Raw genomic sequence first — 17,531 nt, 5'->3', positions numbered from 1 at the left:
AGCCCCAGGCTCACTGCTGCTAAGGTTTAGGGCAACCTTCCTCAACCTGGTGCTCTCGGGGATTGGACTCTGAGTTCCATCAGTCTGTCAGAATGGGCAGTGGTCAGAAGTGGTGGCACTTGTAGTCCAAAATCCCTAGAGAGCATCTGGTTAGGGAAACCTGGCTAGGTATGTCCAAAAAGGACCATAGGGCATTCCACCCAATTGCTCACTTAGACACTAATACAATTAAATAACAACAAGCGTGTCAGGGAATGTAAAATCACCTGTAAAACAGCAGGTGAAATGACAGCAAGTGTGTTAGGCAAATGTATATTCCAGATGTTCAATAATTCCTCGCCCCCTGGCTACAAGCTTGAAAAGCTTTTAACACAATTCTGTTTCCCATTCAACAGATTTCCATGCAGTGCAGTTTTTAGTTGGAAGTAAAACACATTTTTATTCAGTGGAGCTTACTCTGGGTAAAGGTGCAAAGGATTACAAGTCTTAGTTCCCATTGTTCAAAAGATCTCTGTCCTGAATCGCTTCTTTATTTCTAAACTCTGATTCCTTCTTTCCTCAGTCAAATCTCACAGGAGCTCAATTTCAAAAGGAAAAAAGTAGAAGAAACAACTTACAATATTAAAATAGAGACAGTTGGCAGAAAATGCAGACATGTCAATCTAAGCTTAGGGCTGTGGCTGCTTTGTGCTCCTTTGTGTGGCTGCATTCAGGCAAACAGACATTTCACTGACATGCTAGCTGACTTTTCTGCTCACTTTCTCATCCTCAATTGTACATCCCTCTTTATCGCTGACCAAGTTTCAGTCATTGGTTTACAATTGTCACATTCACTTGATCTCCAAGATAGCAGTAGAGAAGTTTGAGGTAGTTCTCAAATATGGCTGAGCCTTTACCATGTTCCAAGTAATTGGGCTGCTTTCTCCAAAAATTGAATATCAGTTGTTTTTCCTAACTATAACCTACATGTGCAACTATCTGTTTCATTGAAATTTTCTCCTCTGTTTTTACTTCCAGGCAATACTATGCTTATCTCACAGACACACAGTGCAAAAGGGTAGGAACTCAGTGCTGGGTGTTTGGGTAAGTTTTTGTTGCTGTTGAAAACATTGAGACTATTGTAGTGTTGACTCAGTGACAAGAACAACTTTGCATCCCGAAAGCTTTTAATTACATGCTCCGTGGGGGTTCAGTTTCTATTTATTTATTGTTCTTATTTGCTCTCTGTGTAACTCAAGGTGGCAGATATAGGGATGCAAGGCAGATTCCTAACTTGGCACCAACCAGGCCAGCTTCACTTCATCCAAGTTGCTGCCCCACAGCTGCACCCCTTGGCAGCTCTGCCAGCACATCATCCACATGTTGGGGGACACGAATGCAGAGAGGAAGGCTGCTAAACGTGTAGAGGCTGTCCCGGGGAACAGGAACCCTGGCCATTCATGCTAGCATTTTAGTAATATTTCAATAAGTATTTAATAGAAAAACATAATGTCACACTGGTGGGGAGGCAGTCTCTCTCAAAGCTCTATAGATATTTAAATTCCCAAAGCCCTAACAGAGCTGAGCATTCCCAGCACCCTTAAGAAACTACAGTTCCCAGAATTCTATGGGGGAAGTCCTGTGCTTTAAATGTGCCTTAAATGGACAGTGTGCACACAGACTCGGTTGGTTCTGTTTGTGGCACTCTGTAACATGATTTCTGGGGGGGGGGTAATGGGGCAGAGCATATTGGCGTGTGAAGAAATCTGGTTTGGTATGAACTAGATGACCCCCAGGCTATTTCCAGCTTTCTGTGATCCTCTGGAACCGATTGTTTTCTCTCCTGCACACAACATAAGAGAAAAGGAAACAAATTGGTGTAGAACATCCAAGCCTTTCAAAGGAAGGTTTTCAGCTCATGAGGTTACAAAAATAGCAGCGTTCAAATCAGCATAGTCTGCCCTTGTTAAGAAGGTCACGCTGAGCTAATAGGCCCTGAGGGACTTCTAAACTGCTGCTTTGTGCCCTTGGCAAATTTAAACGGGCTAATTTAATCAGTTGACTTGGCCATGCCTAGGAACATTCCCATGTCATCACTTACTTCATGCCAGATCCATCCTCCAAGTCTCATTCGTAATTTTGCTCCACTTTTGGCAAAGAAGACGATGAAGCCTGCTTTCCTAAGTACTGTTTGTTGAACAACACCACCAGCATTAAAATTAAACGAAAAAGGGGAGGCAGGGGTTGCCTTCTACAAAGTTTAGTGGGCCCTCAGAGTGGAGACATCAAATTCTCTTCTGTTTATTTATTTATTTTACTTCAATAGCTATTTAAACCACCTTTTTAGGGTCATTACCTTTCCAATGCAGTCCAACATAATAACGAAAACCATATTACTAAAATCACATGAAAGAAACAAAGCCAAAATCAGAGCAGCAGATAAAACAGTTATTAAAACACAGCACCAAAATAAAAAACCATCCAAATGCTGACCGGAACAGAAAAGTCTTTATTGGCCCCAGACTCTAGGGTAGTAAGAGCTATTACCAGCCCCTTACATTGGAGCTGGAAATATGTAGGCAGCCAAAGTTACTAGTGCAACGTCGGTGCAATTGAAGCGTCCAGCCCCTCGAATTGTTTTTGCTGCTGCATGTTGCACCACTTGAAACTTCCAGACCAGGTAAAGCAGAAACCCCACATACATTGGACGCTCGGGTCGCGAACGTGATCTGTGCGGTATGCATGTTCGCAACCGCAGCGTTCACAACCCAAAGTGGTGCGTCTGCACACGCGCGGGTTGCGATCCAGTGCTTCTGCACATGTTCAACCCCCAAAACCCAGAAGTAACCCATTCCTGTACTTCCGGATTTCGGTGGGTCCATAACCTGAAAAAACGCAACCTGAAGCGTCTGTAACCTGAGGTATGGCTGTAGAGTGTGTTACAGTAATCCAGGCTGCATACAGCTAACGCGCAGGGGACTGAAGCAAGGTGCGACTAAGTCAAATGCAGGAAACATCCATTCTGCTGCAAGTGCCTTAGACAAATTCAGAGCTAAGGGCTGAGAACCACCTGTGCTACATAACTTGGTTTTGCTTGGCAGTATTCCGTGCTTATTTTGGGCCAGCTCACTCATTTCTAAGTTGAAAGATAGACTGTAGTATATCTAGACTAAGGTTTGCTTTGTTGTCATTTTAGAATGCTTTGAATGGAGCCTTATAGTAGTTGTATTGCTGTAGTATTCTCAGAGTTCTGTTGAATTCAGTGGGACCTTCAGGTAGTATATAAGGATTACAGCCATAACTTTTAGAGAAGAAGTGGAAGAAATAACTTGGCACCTGGATTTGGGGGCAAGTCTTCCACCCGTTTCTTTTTTACTTTTAACACCTTCACTGTATGTGCCCCTTGATATGTTAACAGAAGGTTGGTGGGAATGGGACAGATCCCTACCCCAAAGGCCTAAATTTTGGCAGTGGTGTGAGGAAGACAACGAAGGGAGGGGAGGGAATGAAAGCAATTGGCAAAAGTGTTTTAAAAAAACCAGACAAGAGGAAAGAGAATGTAAGAAAGGTCTGAATTAACAGGTCTGTCTTATTTCTAAATAATGGCTGTTGAATTTCCGAAAACGTAAAGATGCACAAGTAAGATGCACCCGTAAATACTTGCACAATACTTAGTAGAAGTAAATGGGACTAGAGTTCCCATTTTTACACTTGGCCATAGCTCTTTGATTGCCTGATGCTCTACGAAGCAGGGGCAGGGAGTTGGATTTTAATCCTGCATCAGTTCAGATCATCCCTTGGTTCAAGGAGCTCAAGACACAAATAAATATAATCAGAGACAGTTAATGTAACAGACAACTTACTGGTATCGCACTTTTTTTTTTTTTTTTTTATGTGGTAAACTGAATTTTCATCTATCTGGCAAAAGCTGCTTAGTGTCTTGCCAGAAGGATTAGGCTCCCTTCCTTAAGCGTAATCTTAAACTGTAAGTTAAATGAACTTGCTCATCCAGTGAAATCCTTGTAAAATACACTTAAGGAAGAAAAAGAAAGCTCTAAGAGAAATAATGGCCAGTATGCATGTGTGCACGCGGTATGCTTAAAAAGGAAAGAGAGAGAGAAAGAAAGAAATGAAATTCCATAATTTAAATTCTTCATTAAGAAAACCTGGATTTTGAAACCCATATAATCATGCAAATTTCTCCTGTTTTGCATAATTTTATTCTGTCACTTGTACTAGATCATCACAGAGAGAAGCAAGGATCTGTACAAGACCTCCATCACTAGAAACTTTATTCAGATACCCCTCTGGCTTTTGAAATCATCATAAACATGAGAATTAGAAACGTGTTCATTCTTTAAAAAAAATTAAAATGGGGTAGGGAATCTGTGGTCCTCCAGAAGTTGTTGAAGTGTTTATTTGTTTATTTATTGAATTTATATACTGCCCTGTACCCGGAGTTCTCCCATCACCCCTGCCATTGGCCGTGCTAACTGGAGCCACAGGTTCTCCATCCCTATTATAATGGGGGATAAAAAGGTAAAGGGACCTCTGACCGTTAGGTCCAGTCGTGGATGACTCTGGGATTGCGGCGCTCATCTCGCTTTACTGGCCGAGGGAGCTGGCATACAGCTTCCGGGTCATGTGGCCAGCATGACTAAGCCGCTTCTGGCAAACCAGAGCAGCGCACAGAAATGCCGTTTACCTTCCCGCTGGAGTGGTACCTATTTATCTACTTGCACTTGGATGTGCTTTCGAACTGCTGGGTGGGCAGGAGCAGGGACTGAACAACGGGAGCTCACCCCGTCGCGGGGATTCAAACCGCTGACCTTCTGATCAGCAAGCCCTAGGCTCAGTGGTTTAGACCACAGTGCCATCCGCGTCTCATATAATGGGGGATGTTAGGAATTAAACCCAGGACTCCTTGCATGCATAGCATGTGCTCTACCACTGAACTGTGATGCCACCAGATACCACTTTTATTGACTGACAGAAGCTAATCTCTTCTCTCATGGCATGTTCACACATCCACAACATACTATTTATGTTGCCACCCGCCTGCTGATAATACAGAAATGGAGGCACATGTAATGCAAATTACCATTCTAGCCCATGTATATTTTTTACATTTGCATTACAAAGCAGCTCTGACTAAGATATAAAAATGCTCTAAGGGGTTGTTTATTAAGGGGAGCAAAGTTGTAACAAAAAAAATGGAAGGAGTTTTTGTTAAAGGGGGACGGAGCCTGACCCAAGGTAGAGGATTTATTTTAAAGGCTTTCAAAAGTGAGCTGTTTTATGGATGGCCCTCAAAGCTTATTTAGCCCCCCATAACATGAGAGCAATTTATAAACTAGCTCACAAAATCATGCAAACACCCCCGCCCCCAGTGAAGATATTAAAGCATGTTCTTAAATTAAAAACAGCCTGTACTTCTTTTGTCATTCCCTCAGAGTTATTGGTTTCCTGGAAGCTATTGTGTGCATCAAATTTGGCCAAGACCTCTTCTCCAAAACACAGATATTATATGTTGTGTTTTGGCTCCTTTGTGTGGTAAGTGGCTCTTTATTTTGCACAATGCTTTGCTCCTTAGATCTTCCTCTTTGGTACGGCAACCATGTTAGTTGCCATCTCTCTTTGGTCATTGGCTAAATGTAAGCCACAATCTACCCATTAACACAACTTTGTGACCAGGGCTGCAATGTTTAACCTAGAGGCATTGCTTAAAAATAATAATTGAAATGGCGGATTCTTCCACCAATAAATCTATCCCCGGCTGGTGCTCTGCTGGCGTAGTGAAGCTTCTGCCAAATTCTATAGCCAGGGATGGATTTTTTATTTCAACCCAAGTGTCTCACGCTCTTCTGGGCAGCCTTTCGGGGACCACATGCCAATGGTGTGTGGGGCCAGAGGAAAAATGGACAGATCATTCTATGTGAATTTTACCATTACCCAGTAAGCTGTATCCTCTCTATCCTCCACCCAGACAAGAAAAAAAGCATTCACCGTTTAGAGTACATATTCCAGCCAGGCCAAAACACTGAAGGGTGGTGTAAAGCGCAGGACTGGGAAGAGGTGTGTCGCTTGAGGAGAGTCCCAAAGGGAGGCCTGGAGAAGTTCCTCCTTTACCTCACAGGCCAGAGATTCCTAATATTTGCTATCGCCTCTTAAGCAGCAGGCCTCCGGTGTAGAATTCAACCCTAAAATTCATATACATAGTTGTGTTTTGGTTTGTTTTTTTTAATTGGGTGGTAGCCCTCCCTGTTCATAGTGGTAGTGTAAAATAAAAATGTTTGTAGTATAAATAGGTACTTATGTATACACTAGGAAGAGAGGCGCAGTGTTCATCAACATTGTTCACCTCCAACGATGCATTATAAGTCATCCTGAGGCAACTTGTTGAAAGATGGGGTGTGATGCCCTGAAATAATAAAGGAATTAATGTAGAAGCTGGTAGGTTTTGACTCTTCTCCCTCCTTTTCATCCCTTTTCCCAATGTTGTAGGCCGTTACTACTTTCCTTTGTTTATATGGAATGGTTTGGTATGCGGACCACTACGGACAGCGAGAAAAGGTAATGCTTAACTGGGCACAAGGCACATTTTGAAAGACGCTTGTGTGGAAGCCATGTTAAAAGTCTATTTCGCTGAAGCTTGGGGAGGGTAAGGTGTTAAGATTCTAAGGTCTGTTCTTGGACATAGAGAAGAAATTACCCCCCCCCAAAGCATTTTATTATAAGAGCATTGATTTTGGTTATTTCTAACGGGTTGGGTCCGGATTTTGCCTTCTGCAGACTGAAAGAGTCCTTCAGTCCTTGGAAGGCTTTTGGTCCAGTGGACTCAGGATGCTGAACTTTAGTGGTCCTTTTTGCTTGATGCAGTAGGGTTCTTGAGCTCTGAATTGTAGATCTAGCCAGCCTTGTTACTCTCCCAAAGAATAGTAAATTGATCTTGCAACACCTTCCCTCCTCACTAAACAGGTGCTCTTACCTCATGATTTCGTGCACCTCAATAAATCCTATGCCACATAGATGGGGGTGCTCTGTTACCAAAAAGGATGGAAATCATATCCCTGCTGACATGGTACTGAGCACCATGTAAATGGGGAAAAACATGGCATTTGTTCATGTATAAATTTAAGAAGCCCACTCTTTGCAGGAAGACTTGCATTGCTTAAGCAGAAGTCAGACCCAACTAACTCCCTACTGTGTAGTCATCCCTATCATTCCAGCCTTACAGCTGGAAAAGCAATTTTTTAAATTGTCATTGCACCTGGGCGGAAGGGCAGATGGGAATGCCAAGCAGCAGGAGGAGGTTTGGGTTACATAACAAAGCGCAGAGGACATGATTAAGCCCTTTTCTCTCCCCTCCTAGCTGTTAGACATGTATAGCTCGGTGTGTACGTTAGGAAGAAGGCACGAGAAAAATGCACCGTGTATAGTGTTTGGCCAGTCATCTCTGCAGTTTTCAGAAAGCACGTTTAATAGAGTTTGGAGGCAGTAAGCGTAGATGATTGCAAAGGTGGAAACCCCACGATGATCCTCTTTGTCTCCACAGACGCTGTCAGAAAGTGAAGACAGCTCATACATCCCAGATGCTTCCTGGCTTAACTCTAAGTTTACTAGAGGTACTGGTGGTTTGTATGGTACATTCTGTCCCAGCCAAATAGTCCTTGGAGATATATGGGTGTGGGTGTGCACTCTCTCTCTCTCACACACAGACATACAAACGTCTCCCTCCCCACCCACCCTAATCGTTTCCTTTTCAGCAGCTTTCTTGGCTGAATTCCCAAGTTGGTTTTTTAATGGCCCTCAAATAAATAGACAGATAGATAGATAGATAGATGATAGATGATAGATAGATAGATAGATAGATAGATAGATAGATAGATAGATAGATTTAGTTTAATAGACCACCTTTCATCAGCATGCCAGTGCACAATAAAGATGTTGCCTAGGAAAATAGGCACCCCAAGTGGCGTGAAGAAGCAACTGGGCTTCGCAGGTCCAGCGTTAGCCTTAAGATTCCAGGGCACTTAGTTCTAGGGCACTGAAGATTCTGGGGCACTCAGTGCTTTTGTTGCCTTCTCCCTGGTTCCAGGGTAGGTAGGTGGCATTTCCAGCCTACAAGGGCCAAGGAGCTGTGACGGGAGGCTTCGCCACAGCAAGGACAGGCCTCATCACCATGGCGCCACTGATGGCTGTGGCAGCGAGGGAGGGATCACGCGCCAGAAATGCTCTGAGGTCGTGCGCCCTTATACTAACGCCGGCACTTATAAGCCACCTCAAAGACACGCAGGCAGAGGATTGTGAACGATGGCCTTGTGTTTAACATTAGAAATAATTCACGCTGGAAACGGTGGCTCGAAAGAGAATAGATGAACAAAGGGAACATCGCACTTGCCTTGAGTCTGCCTTGATCTCTTAATGCCTGCTTGTGCATTGAGGCTTGCTCTCTCTTCTGAATCAGAGGGATGGAGGAGTACCTGTGGGACTCCACTTGTTGTTGGACGGCTCCAGCCATCGTGGTCCACGGTGAGAGACAATGAAAGTTGTAGTCCTCTGAGGGCTCACACAATCCCCATCCCAGCTGTATAGTAAAATTGGTTGGGATCGAGAGGAGCTACTTCAGATGCTCTACAAGGTTCATGCCCAATGGAAGTTTGTCTTCCTTCTTTGAAGAAATGCGCCCTCATCCCATTTTGTGAGTTGGGACGCTACAGGGTAGGGCTGCCATTTGAGCAACCCAAGTTCAAGCCCTCTTTGGTGTGCAGATCCATTTGTCTGTTTCCTTGGATCTAGGCCCCTCTGTCCTTACGTCAATATGGAGTCGGGGATGAAACAAAATTACTGTTAAGCATTTTAATAGCCCACACTTTATATAGCAGTTGTTCTTTGTCATGAATTGACATTTTATTGTAAATGAAACACTTGTTTCTATATATATATATAAAGAGAGAACTTTTATTAACACAGATTTTTCCTTCTGATTTTCAACATACTTTTTAAAGCTCTATGTAATCTTTTTTTATATACACGTGTTTCTTCTACGTTATATGAAAACACATTTTTCTGTAATATGATCTCTTAATACAATTTCCTAGCAATTCCTTTCCCCATCTTAAAAAAACTTTCTTGAAATCTATAAAAATTCTAAACGAAATAAACTTTTCTTACAAAATATTACAGTGCTGAAAACATTTTTTTTCTTTATATTTTTCAGCTTTAGTGGCATATTCCATTTTGGCAAGTGATTATATAAATTAATAAACAATGATAATTTGTATATTTTATTTAGGTTTTTGAAACATACCAGCATGTTTCTTTCTTGTGTTTAGTTGTTAAGGGGATCGAATTAAAATGGTCTAAAACTGAATCGTATATGCTAACAGGCATCTCAGTTCTCTGAATTGCAGCTGAAGTAGCACCACCCACACAAAAGGGGCAGATTTGGGGGAACCACAAAGTTTGCAAAAGTTCAAGAAATATTTTTGAGGTGTGAGGGAACTCTAAAAAGGAGAAGCTTTCCAAAAAGCAGCCCGATGAGGGTTGAACATGCTTAGTGGCCACAGAATCCTTTTCCTTTTCCTTTTCCTTTTCCTTCTCCTTCTCCTTCTCCTTCTCCTTCTCCTTCTCCTTCTCCTTCTCCTTCTCCTTCTCCTTCTCCTTCTCCTCCTCCTCCTCCTCCTCCTCCTTCTCCTTCTCCTTCTCCCTCCCTCCCTCCCTCTCTCTCTCTCTCTCTCTCCCCCCCCCATTTAAAAAAAATGTATTCGTGCCCCAAATACTGTTCTGACACCCCATCCAAGGTATATTAAACATGTTGCCTGGATGTTGGGGATAAGTTTTTTTGTTGGGGGGTTTATTTCCTTTTCCACTTTTGGTTCCAAGGTTCCTTTTCCTTGTTCCCTAATTTTTCCAGCATCATCTGTGTTAAATTGTGTTGTTTTATCTTTTACACTTTTCTGTCTGATAATGCCACATCTACTTCTTCCTTGTTTTCCTTTGCCATTCTTTGTGGTTTACTTAATCTTAATAAAGGGTTGGATTAAACTAACAGACCCCCACTTGCAGAAGCGTGCTCAAGGAATTCTGCTGGTGCAGTGGGGCTCCCCTTCCTCTCCTTCACCCCCCCAAATTGGCTTTGGGGCTGTCAAAAAATCTCCAGAACAGTGTGCAGGGAGGAGGGGGGAAATTACTCTTACCGCTGGAGCAATTTTAGCTCTGCGTTGAATTCCTCCCAAAGCTTCTAAATTTGGAACCTGGGGTTTGATCGGCTGCTTTGGCAGCCCAAGGCGAAAGTCTCGCCTTCAAAACTGGCTGCCTCCTTATGCTACACACTGCAGGGTGAGAAAAAAAAAGCACACGGGTTGAACGCTGTCATGTGTTGAGAAAGAGGTCCCAGCTGATTGTCATCCCTGTCCTAATCTGACATCCATGCAGCCACTTCTCACCCAGAAGTGGCCAAAAAAACTGTGGCCTCATGAGGACCAGACTTGTCCGTTCAGGTCAACGGCATGACAAATGTGTCCTGTTAGTGTGGTTCCCTTTGCAGCTGTGGATAAATGTGGAATCACACAGCTAGAATTCTACTGCTTGATGCCCCTGCAAAGAAGCTCGCCGCAGTTCCTGGGGGTTGGCTGAGTAAAGAGTTAGTTTTGCTTGCTTTCTTCTCAACCTTTCTCTTTATCTCTTCCCCATCCCACCAACAGCAGTGTCCCATCTGCTTTCAGTTGTGCACTGCTCTCATCTCCTACCCCTCACTCTTGAGGATCCTCAGAGTTCACATGCACACCCACTAGATTTTCATAGGGTTTGGGAGGCAGAGTATGGAGACCAGGATCTCACCCACAGCTTCTGCCTTGCAAACCTATAGATCATTGCTTCCCAAACTTGGGTCTCCACCTGTTTTTGGACTACAACTCCCACCATCCCTAGCTAGCAAGACTAGTGGGCAGGGAAAATGGGATTTGAAGTCCAAAAAAAAGTGGGAGACTCAAGTTTGGGAAACACTGGTCTATAGAGTTATTCTGCCCTCGAGTCCTGCTCTAGCATCTGGTGTTTCCACGTGCTAGCTAGCTTAATATCAAGACTGAAGAAAGAGTTGAGACAACTACATTACATTGTAGGTAAACTGTTTTCTTAACAGATGATATAATTTGGGGGACATAATTTGGAAGTTAAGCCACTAGATGGCATGCCAGTTTCAACTAAAATGTCTCAGTATGCTTTAATAAATCCAGAGATTTACATTTGCCGGTAAGAAAAGATGCTCTTTAAAATAACCACATCTCACTTGTATAAATGTGTGTGTGTGTATGTGACTTGCTTGTTAGGAACGGAAGACAGTCCGCCCAAACACTCGAGCAACAGCGAGAGCCATTCATCTAGGAGGAGGAATCGCCATTCGAAAACAAAAGTAACCAATGGAATTGGCAAGAGATAGAGAGACAGACAAGAGAGAAGGAGAAAGAGAGAGAATCAGTTTCTAGATTTGTTCCAGAAGTGTGCCTCTGAGAGCAAAGAAGCAAAACTGGGCCTGGTTCTGAACTCCCTGCTTGAAGGTTGACAAGAGAATAGGCGGAGGAGACGGGGGCAACATCTTCAGCAACCAGAGTCCTAGGACCTTGTTAACATGGAGCTCATCCGTGTATCGCAAATCATTCGCTGCCGTCACTTGCCATCCATTGGCTCAGATCTTCTGCACTTGACACTCAAAACCATAGTAATATGTTTAAAGGCAAAATAGTTGCTTGTTCCTGAAGGGTTCCTGTGATAGTCTTTGTTCAAGTAGTGTGTGGATGCCTTCTGAAGGCCTTTCTTTAATTGAGGACGATAACTCCAAGTTAACTGGCAACCAGTTGTTGTTTTTTGTTCGTTTTTCAGTTGTGGGCTTTTTACATTCTTGTTCGTTTTCAAGAGAACCTTTTTGACTGAAAGATGCTCTGCCTTTGTTCTCAATCTGACACCTACGCTTTTCTGTGCTGTTAGATTTTTTTTCCAGGATATCAACAGTTCCATATTTCAGTCAGCAGGGTGCTAAGTATTAGAAAGTACGTTCATGATTTTTGTTCAGGTCATTTTTATAATTTTTTAACCCTGCTAAATGTTCATTGTGTTCATGACATTCTGTTACACAATCAGGGCTGTGTTGGCCCTTGGCAAGAAGACAGGCCCAGAGCCATTGGCACATACATACATACATATATATATATTGTTTATTTTCTAACATCTCCAGTTTCCTGTATGTTTATCATCACTTCAGCTACACCGTTCTTTTCTCTTTAAAGGCCTAAGCTCCCAACAGTAGCAAAATGATCCAAATTATAAACCAAAATTAATGCTTAAAGCTTTGCAAATCTCTGCCTGGCCTAACACGGCAGCTTACCCATGGGTGATACAATGTTCTTTGTATTATTGTGGTGTAACATTAAAAAAAAACAACCCACATTTATACAAACTTAACTCCACTTCTTCCAGGGGTCAGTTTTACAGAATGCTTCAGCAGTTTTTGTTCCCTGGTGTGTTTTTTTTAATCCCCCCACCCGCTGGAAAATTGGTCTCACGGCATCATTCCCAAGAAATGAAATAATCATAAAAATGAAGTATTGAACCCCCAAATCTTAAACTGTTGGGATTAGGCCAGTTTTGCATAGATTCTGCTTTCTGTGTTTAGTTGGTCTTTATTTGTGTGTGCCAATCACGTTGTGGGGCTACTTACTCCAAAAGACATGGCTAAGGTGACCGGTTAAGTGAGAACCCACATCCTTTCCATCATCCTTCAGCTGGGAAGAGCTGCTTGCTGTGATAATGTCATGGGATATGCACTGCAAGATATGAAGCATTGTCAAGAACTTCAGCGTACAAGCAAAGTGACTGTAAATAGAAAAAAGACCACCATAATCCATGACTTCTTATGTGCCACAAAGGATCAGCTTTTTGAATGCACTCACTATGCAGCTGCTAATCCATGGAAAGCTCTGTTTTTCTTTTCAATCATGAATGTGCAAACTCTTGCATCAAAAGCTGCTATATCCTATTTGCTGCAACTGTGCTAAATGTTACCGGCCTGGGGAAAATGTACATGTCTGGAACTTTCCCCGTCAACAAATGTTGGGTTTCTTGATCATATTTTGAAATATGTGTACTTTTACATCTGTGTATTCTTAGCATGCTGCATAATTTCCAAATGTGTTGGTTTTTTGTTTTTGTTTTGGTTGATGCTCAAGGTCACCTAGTTTTCTGTCTTAATCCCTTTAGAGTCAGTTACTCAAGAGAGACCAATGTGTATGTGTGTGTTTTTCTATTTATTCAAGACCAAAGTCAGAAAATGTTAAGGCTCTTCTGAATGAACATTTCACACTGTTTAGTGTTAATAATGCCCATTCTCCCAAAGAGCCTGTCCTGTTTTGCAGAGCCTGCAACACGTAGAAATATGACTGCTGGAGTCAGTAATAAAATTCCCACTCGCACTGGTAGAGATGCGGCCCTAGTTATAATACAGTGCTGCCAGAAGCCATGTTTGTCAGCTGAAACTAGTGCTCACATGCACAGTTAATTATATCCATAGATAGAGTACACATGCAGATCTTTGGCAAAAATCAGTGTTAATATTTTACTGTGGCTGGAAAACAATGCACCTTGTGTTCACTGGGGCTTTTCAGCCTCTCTCTTCCAGCAGTAACTCCCTGACACACGCTTAGCACACCCCCTTCCCCAAATGCTGCTCCGAAAAGTCCAGGGACCCTGTGAAGTAGCATCCCGTGGAGGCTGGACTGCTGTTGGAAGGGGAAGCCAACATCATAAACATAATCTGTGTGCACACAGATGTACTTTAGACACACACTTTGAATCCTGGGCTGTGTACTTTTTTCCATTGAGGAATTTAAAAATACTTTGCATGAGTGAACTCGGAAGGTGGACAGTCTTTAATCCCCATAGAAAGGAAAGCATCCTATACAAATGTTGTTTCCATATTGATAAATATCAGTAATGTAAAAGTCTTCGTGAAATGCGGCATTTTCTGTAGAGGCACCGCTTATCCTATCTCAAAGTGGCACGTGCACACTCAGTTCAGAGTGACGTGTGTGCTCTATGCTTTCTATGGAAATGGAACCTGGACCACTAGAAAAACGCGGGTTTTGATCAGGTCCCAATATGCGATGTGGTCAGACTCGAATGTTTTGTCCCATAACCACTGAACTCCACACTGGGGCTGTAGCACTCTCACCCTTGAGTTGGGAATTCTGGAAGGAATGTATTTGCTCCCATTTATATGCTTTTAAACTTGCTTTCTGCCTTCTTCATGTCCCCCTCATTCCACTGTTCTCACTCCCCCAGTTGTGTACACTCCAGTTTGTGGTGGCTGTTTTTAAATTAATCATTTACTGTGTGTTTATTGAAAAAAAAGGTTGACCTGGTTCTGCTGGAGACTGTGCTGTATTATCAGTCAATGATGGGGGAGCCCTAACCTTCTGTGGCACAGCCCAAACAGTGGCAACCGGTTTATAGCATTTGCAAAAAAAGCTCTGATGCGAAGAAGCTTATACACACACACACACACACACACACACACACACACTCGAGGCCAAGAGTACAGAAAAGTTACCCACCCAAAGTAAATCTATTGCTAGCTGCCAGTATTAAACCTGGGTGGAGCACTGTTATGTATAAAAAGACAGTATCTAATGAACACATGGAATCTGGTTTCAACTCTGCTTTTGGTTACTCGCCTGTGAAAAATAAAGCCCTGAATACCTGGGATTAATTTGGTGGCGGTGTTGGTTTTTTTAATTAAAGCTGTGTGTGTTTTTCTTCTGACTACAGTCTTTAAGCAGATAATAAGGCTATGTTGTGTGAATTATCATTGTCCCTACCAGACGTAGACATGGTTCACCCCTTTGTGCCCCTCGCAGTAAAAAGGAAATCTGAATCTCTAGTACTGCAGGCTTGATAATGATGAAAATGAAAATTTGACCCAAAAAAGACTTCTTGCTTCTAATGTACTCCCACGGTTGGCTAGTTCAAATTTCTTCTTGAAGTTTGGGGTGCCGCTGACTGTTTTGCTCACACAAGGGGGAGCTCTTTAGCTCATTCTGTATCCAAGAATCAAATTGATGTTCCCAAAGCTTTTCACTTTGGGAAAACAAATGCATTGGAAGGAATGAAAATTATAAACACTGGATTCCTTTTCTCAACTAGTATCGAAGTGCCAAGTACTGCAATGTTCATATGGAATTAATGCATTATGAAAAGTAATTTTTTTTGCATAAGATTGCAGATGAAAGCAGGATACTCTGTAGCTTCAAGTGTGTGTTTATGGGACATAGAAAACCCTTAATGTGGTGTTATTTGGAAAATGATGTTAAATGAGATGACAGAAATTTTAAGAAAATAAGAATTGTAGCTGAGGAGTAGAACAGCTAAAAAGACTAAATTTTCACCAAAACAGGTTTATTCAGAACAAAATAGTTGAACAGAAAAAATAAAAGTAGCAGACTATAATTGTTGTTTCAGAGGTCTCCCTGAAATCTGGATATGGGAAGGAAACTTGAGGAACAAACTCCCGAGTGCCCATCAGTCCCAGCATGCATTGCCATTGATCAAGGATGATGGGAGTTGTAGTTCATCAAGATCTGGAGGGCCACAGGCTCCCTATCCTTGTGTGACAGACTGCTTGCTATCTGTAATTGGTTGTTTTTTAGTATAAAATCCATGTGTTCTAATCCATGCAATTCTGTGAAAATAGATTCTGCTTGTCAACAGAATTCTGCCACTTCCTGTTTTGTCTCTTGATAGAATGTCTGGTCCATTTGACCGAACAGGATCGGTTCTAACCCTTTGCCTGCAGACCGGACAATACAATTCAGAAAAATACTCCTGGATGTAGTATTTTAAAACTGATTTTGTTTCTCCTTGTTTTAAATACAAAATCAATGTTGGAGCAATAATGGGTTACTACCATAAAACATAAGGGGTGCAGTTTTCTGCACATTTTCTGTGTTGCACTGTCTTTGTGAGTTTGTATTTAATACCTGCCCGTAATGGGCATTTGATTTCTATTCGCAGTTAATGGAGGCAAATTACCTGAAGCATCTGATTTGGAATAGGAAGGGCTTTGGACTGAGCCAAGTGTCTGACAAGCTGTACTAAACAGTTCTTGAGTTGCTTGGACAAGACTCCATTGGCTTGACGTAGCCACAGCAGCATTAACTACATACAGAGAGCAGATTGGATTATTGTTTTGGGGGGAGGGATTAATAAGAGGAAAAACAAGAAACTAAAAGCAGGAAGAGTCCTGCTGGATCATTTAGCCCAGCAGTTTCTTTCAATTGACAATATTAAATTGCATTTGGGGTCGGGAGTGGACTTAAAACGATGTTGAAACGGAAATCAATACAGGCATGAGAGTTAGTTTCAGCTTTAATGCAGTGATTCATTAGTGGCTGCTTTGAGATGCAGAAAGCCCACCTCTCTTCCCCGTTAAAGAGGGAATGGTTTGGGATGGGGTCTCGTGTTAAGATTTTAAGTCACGTGTGCAGAATCAGACCCATCATTCTGGGTCCTTCAAATTTCCATGCACACAAAAGGTCTCTATCCAAGATGTTCCAAGGCATTTTGTATGGAAGTATGCAATGTACAGCCCACATTACAGTACAGCCCATTATTGCTGCTCATAATTGCTGCCATTAGGCTGTGAGTTAATTCCTGCTACTGCAGAGTGCTCCTTTCTTGCCTTATTCTGTTATTACCCTTTCCCAATCTGGTGCCCTCCAGATATTTTGAACTATGACCCCTGTGAATGCAAACACTTGCAATGAAGGGGAAGCAAGTTGGATACTGCAATTTCCTGAAGTAACATCAAACACTGGCAGAAATGTTTATTGTACCTTTTCCTGCACTCGGTGTCCTACTGCAGCGCTGACAGTCTCACTTGGGATTGTCTGTCCCAGTGACAGCTGACTCATAAGGGTAAGTGTGGCATCGTGCCCATTTTTCAAAATGTCTTGGTGACCTTGCTTGACAAGAAAAGACATTACACACTGTTGGCAGCTCCCCCTGACTTAAACAAAAAACAACGCAGGAAAATGAAGAGAAGGGAAGGTACCACTGCAGTCAGAAATAAAAGTTAAAGAAACCCCTGGAGAAAGTTGTCAGTGAAGGCGTTTCCTCCATAGCTGGGCTAGAGATCAGTGGGAAAACACACACACAAGCTTTTTTTTAGAAACTGGAGAGGACACTCAACAGAATACTGCAGTGGGGAGTGCTGCTGTTCAGGATACCAACCAATCAGCCTCTCCCCCTTTTCAGGATACTCCATTTCATTCCTGCTCACCCTCGACAGTCAAGCAAGCATTCTTTGGCAACTGGAAAAAGAAAAGAAAAAACTCAAGAGAAATGTACAGTGGTACTTCGGGTTAAGAACTTAATTCATTCTGGAGGTCCGTTCTTAACCTGAAACTGTTCTTAACCTGAAGCACCACTTTAGCTAATGGGGCCTCCCTCTGCCGTCGTGCGATTTCTGTTCTTATCCTGAAGCAAAGTTCTTAACCCAAGGT

General features: G+C 42.5%; 1 protein-coding gene across 1 annotated transcript in view; it reads left to right on the top strand.

Moving 5' to 3' along the window:
- PTDSS1 (phosphatidylserine synthase 1) overlaps window positions 1-14,740 on the top strand; it is a 38,383-nt gene extending 23,643 nt beyond the window's left edge. Inside the window, exons 9-13 of the mRNA XM_053395590.1 lie at window positions 1,018-1,083; window positions 5,433-5,532; window positions 6,484-6,552; window positions 7,535-7,604; window positions 11,310-14,740. Coding sequence (XP_053251565.1) covers window positions 1,018-1,083; window positions 5,433-5,532; window positions 6,484-6,552; window positions 7,535-7,604; window positions 11,310-11,419 — 415 coding nt within the window. The 3' untranslated portion in view covers window positions 11,420-14,740. The remainder of the gene's footprint in view (window positions 1-1,017; window positions 1,084-5,432; window positions 5,533-6,483; window positions 6,553-7,534; window positions 7,605-11,309) is intronic.
- The last annotated feature ends 2,791 nt before the right edge of the window (window positions 14,741-17,531 follow it).

The sequence above is a fragment of the Podarcis raffonei genome, chromosome 7 (assembly GCF_027172205.1).
Source record: "Podarcis raffonei isolate rPodRaf1 chromosome 7, rPodRaf1.pri, whole genome shotgun sequence".
In the NCBI taxonomy this organism is placed as follows: Eukaryota; Metazoa; Chordata; class Lepidosauria; order Squamata; family Lacertidae; genus Podarcis; species Podarcis raffonei.
Note: the sequence above shows the minus strand (reverse complement) of the source record. Positions and strands in the feature narration are given on the sequence as shown.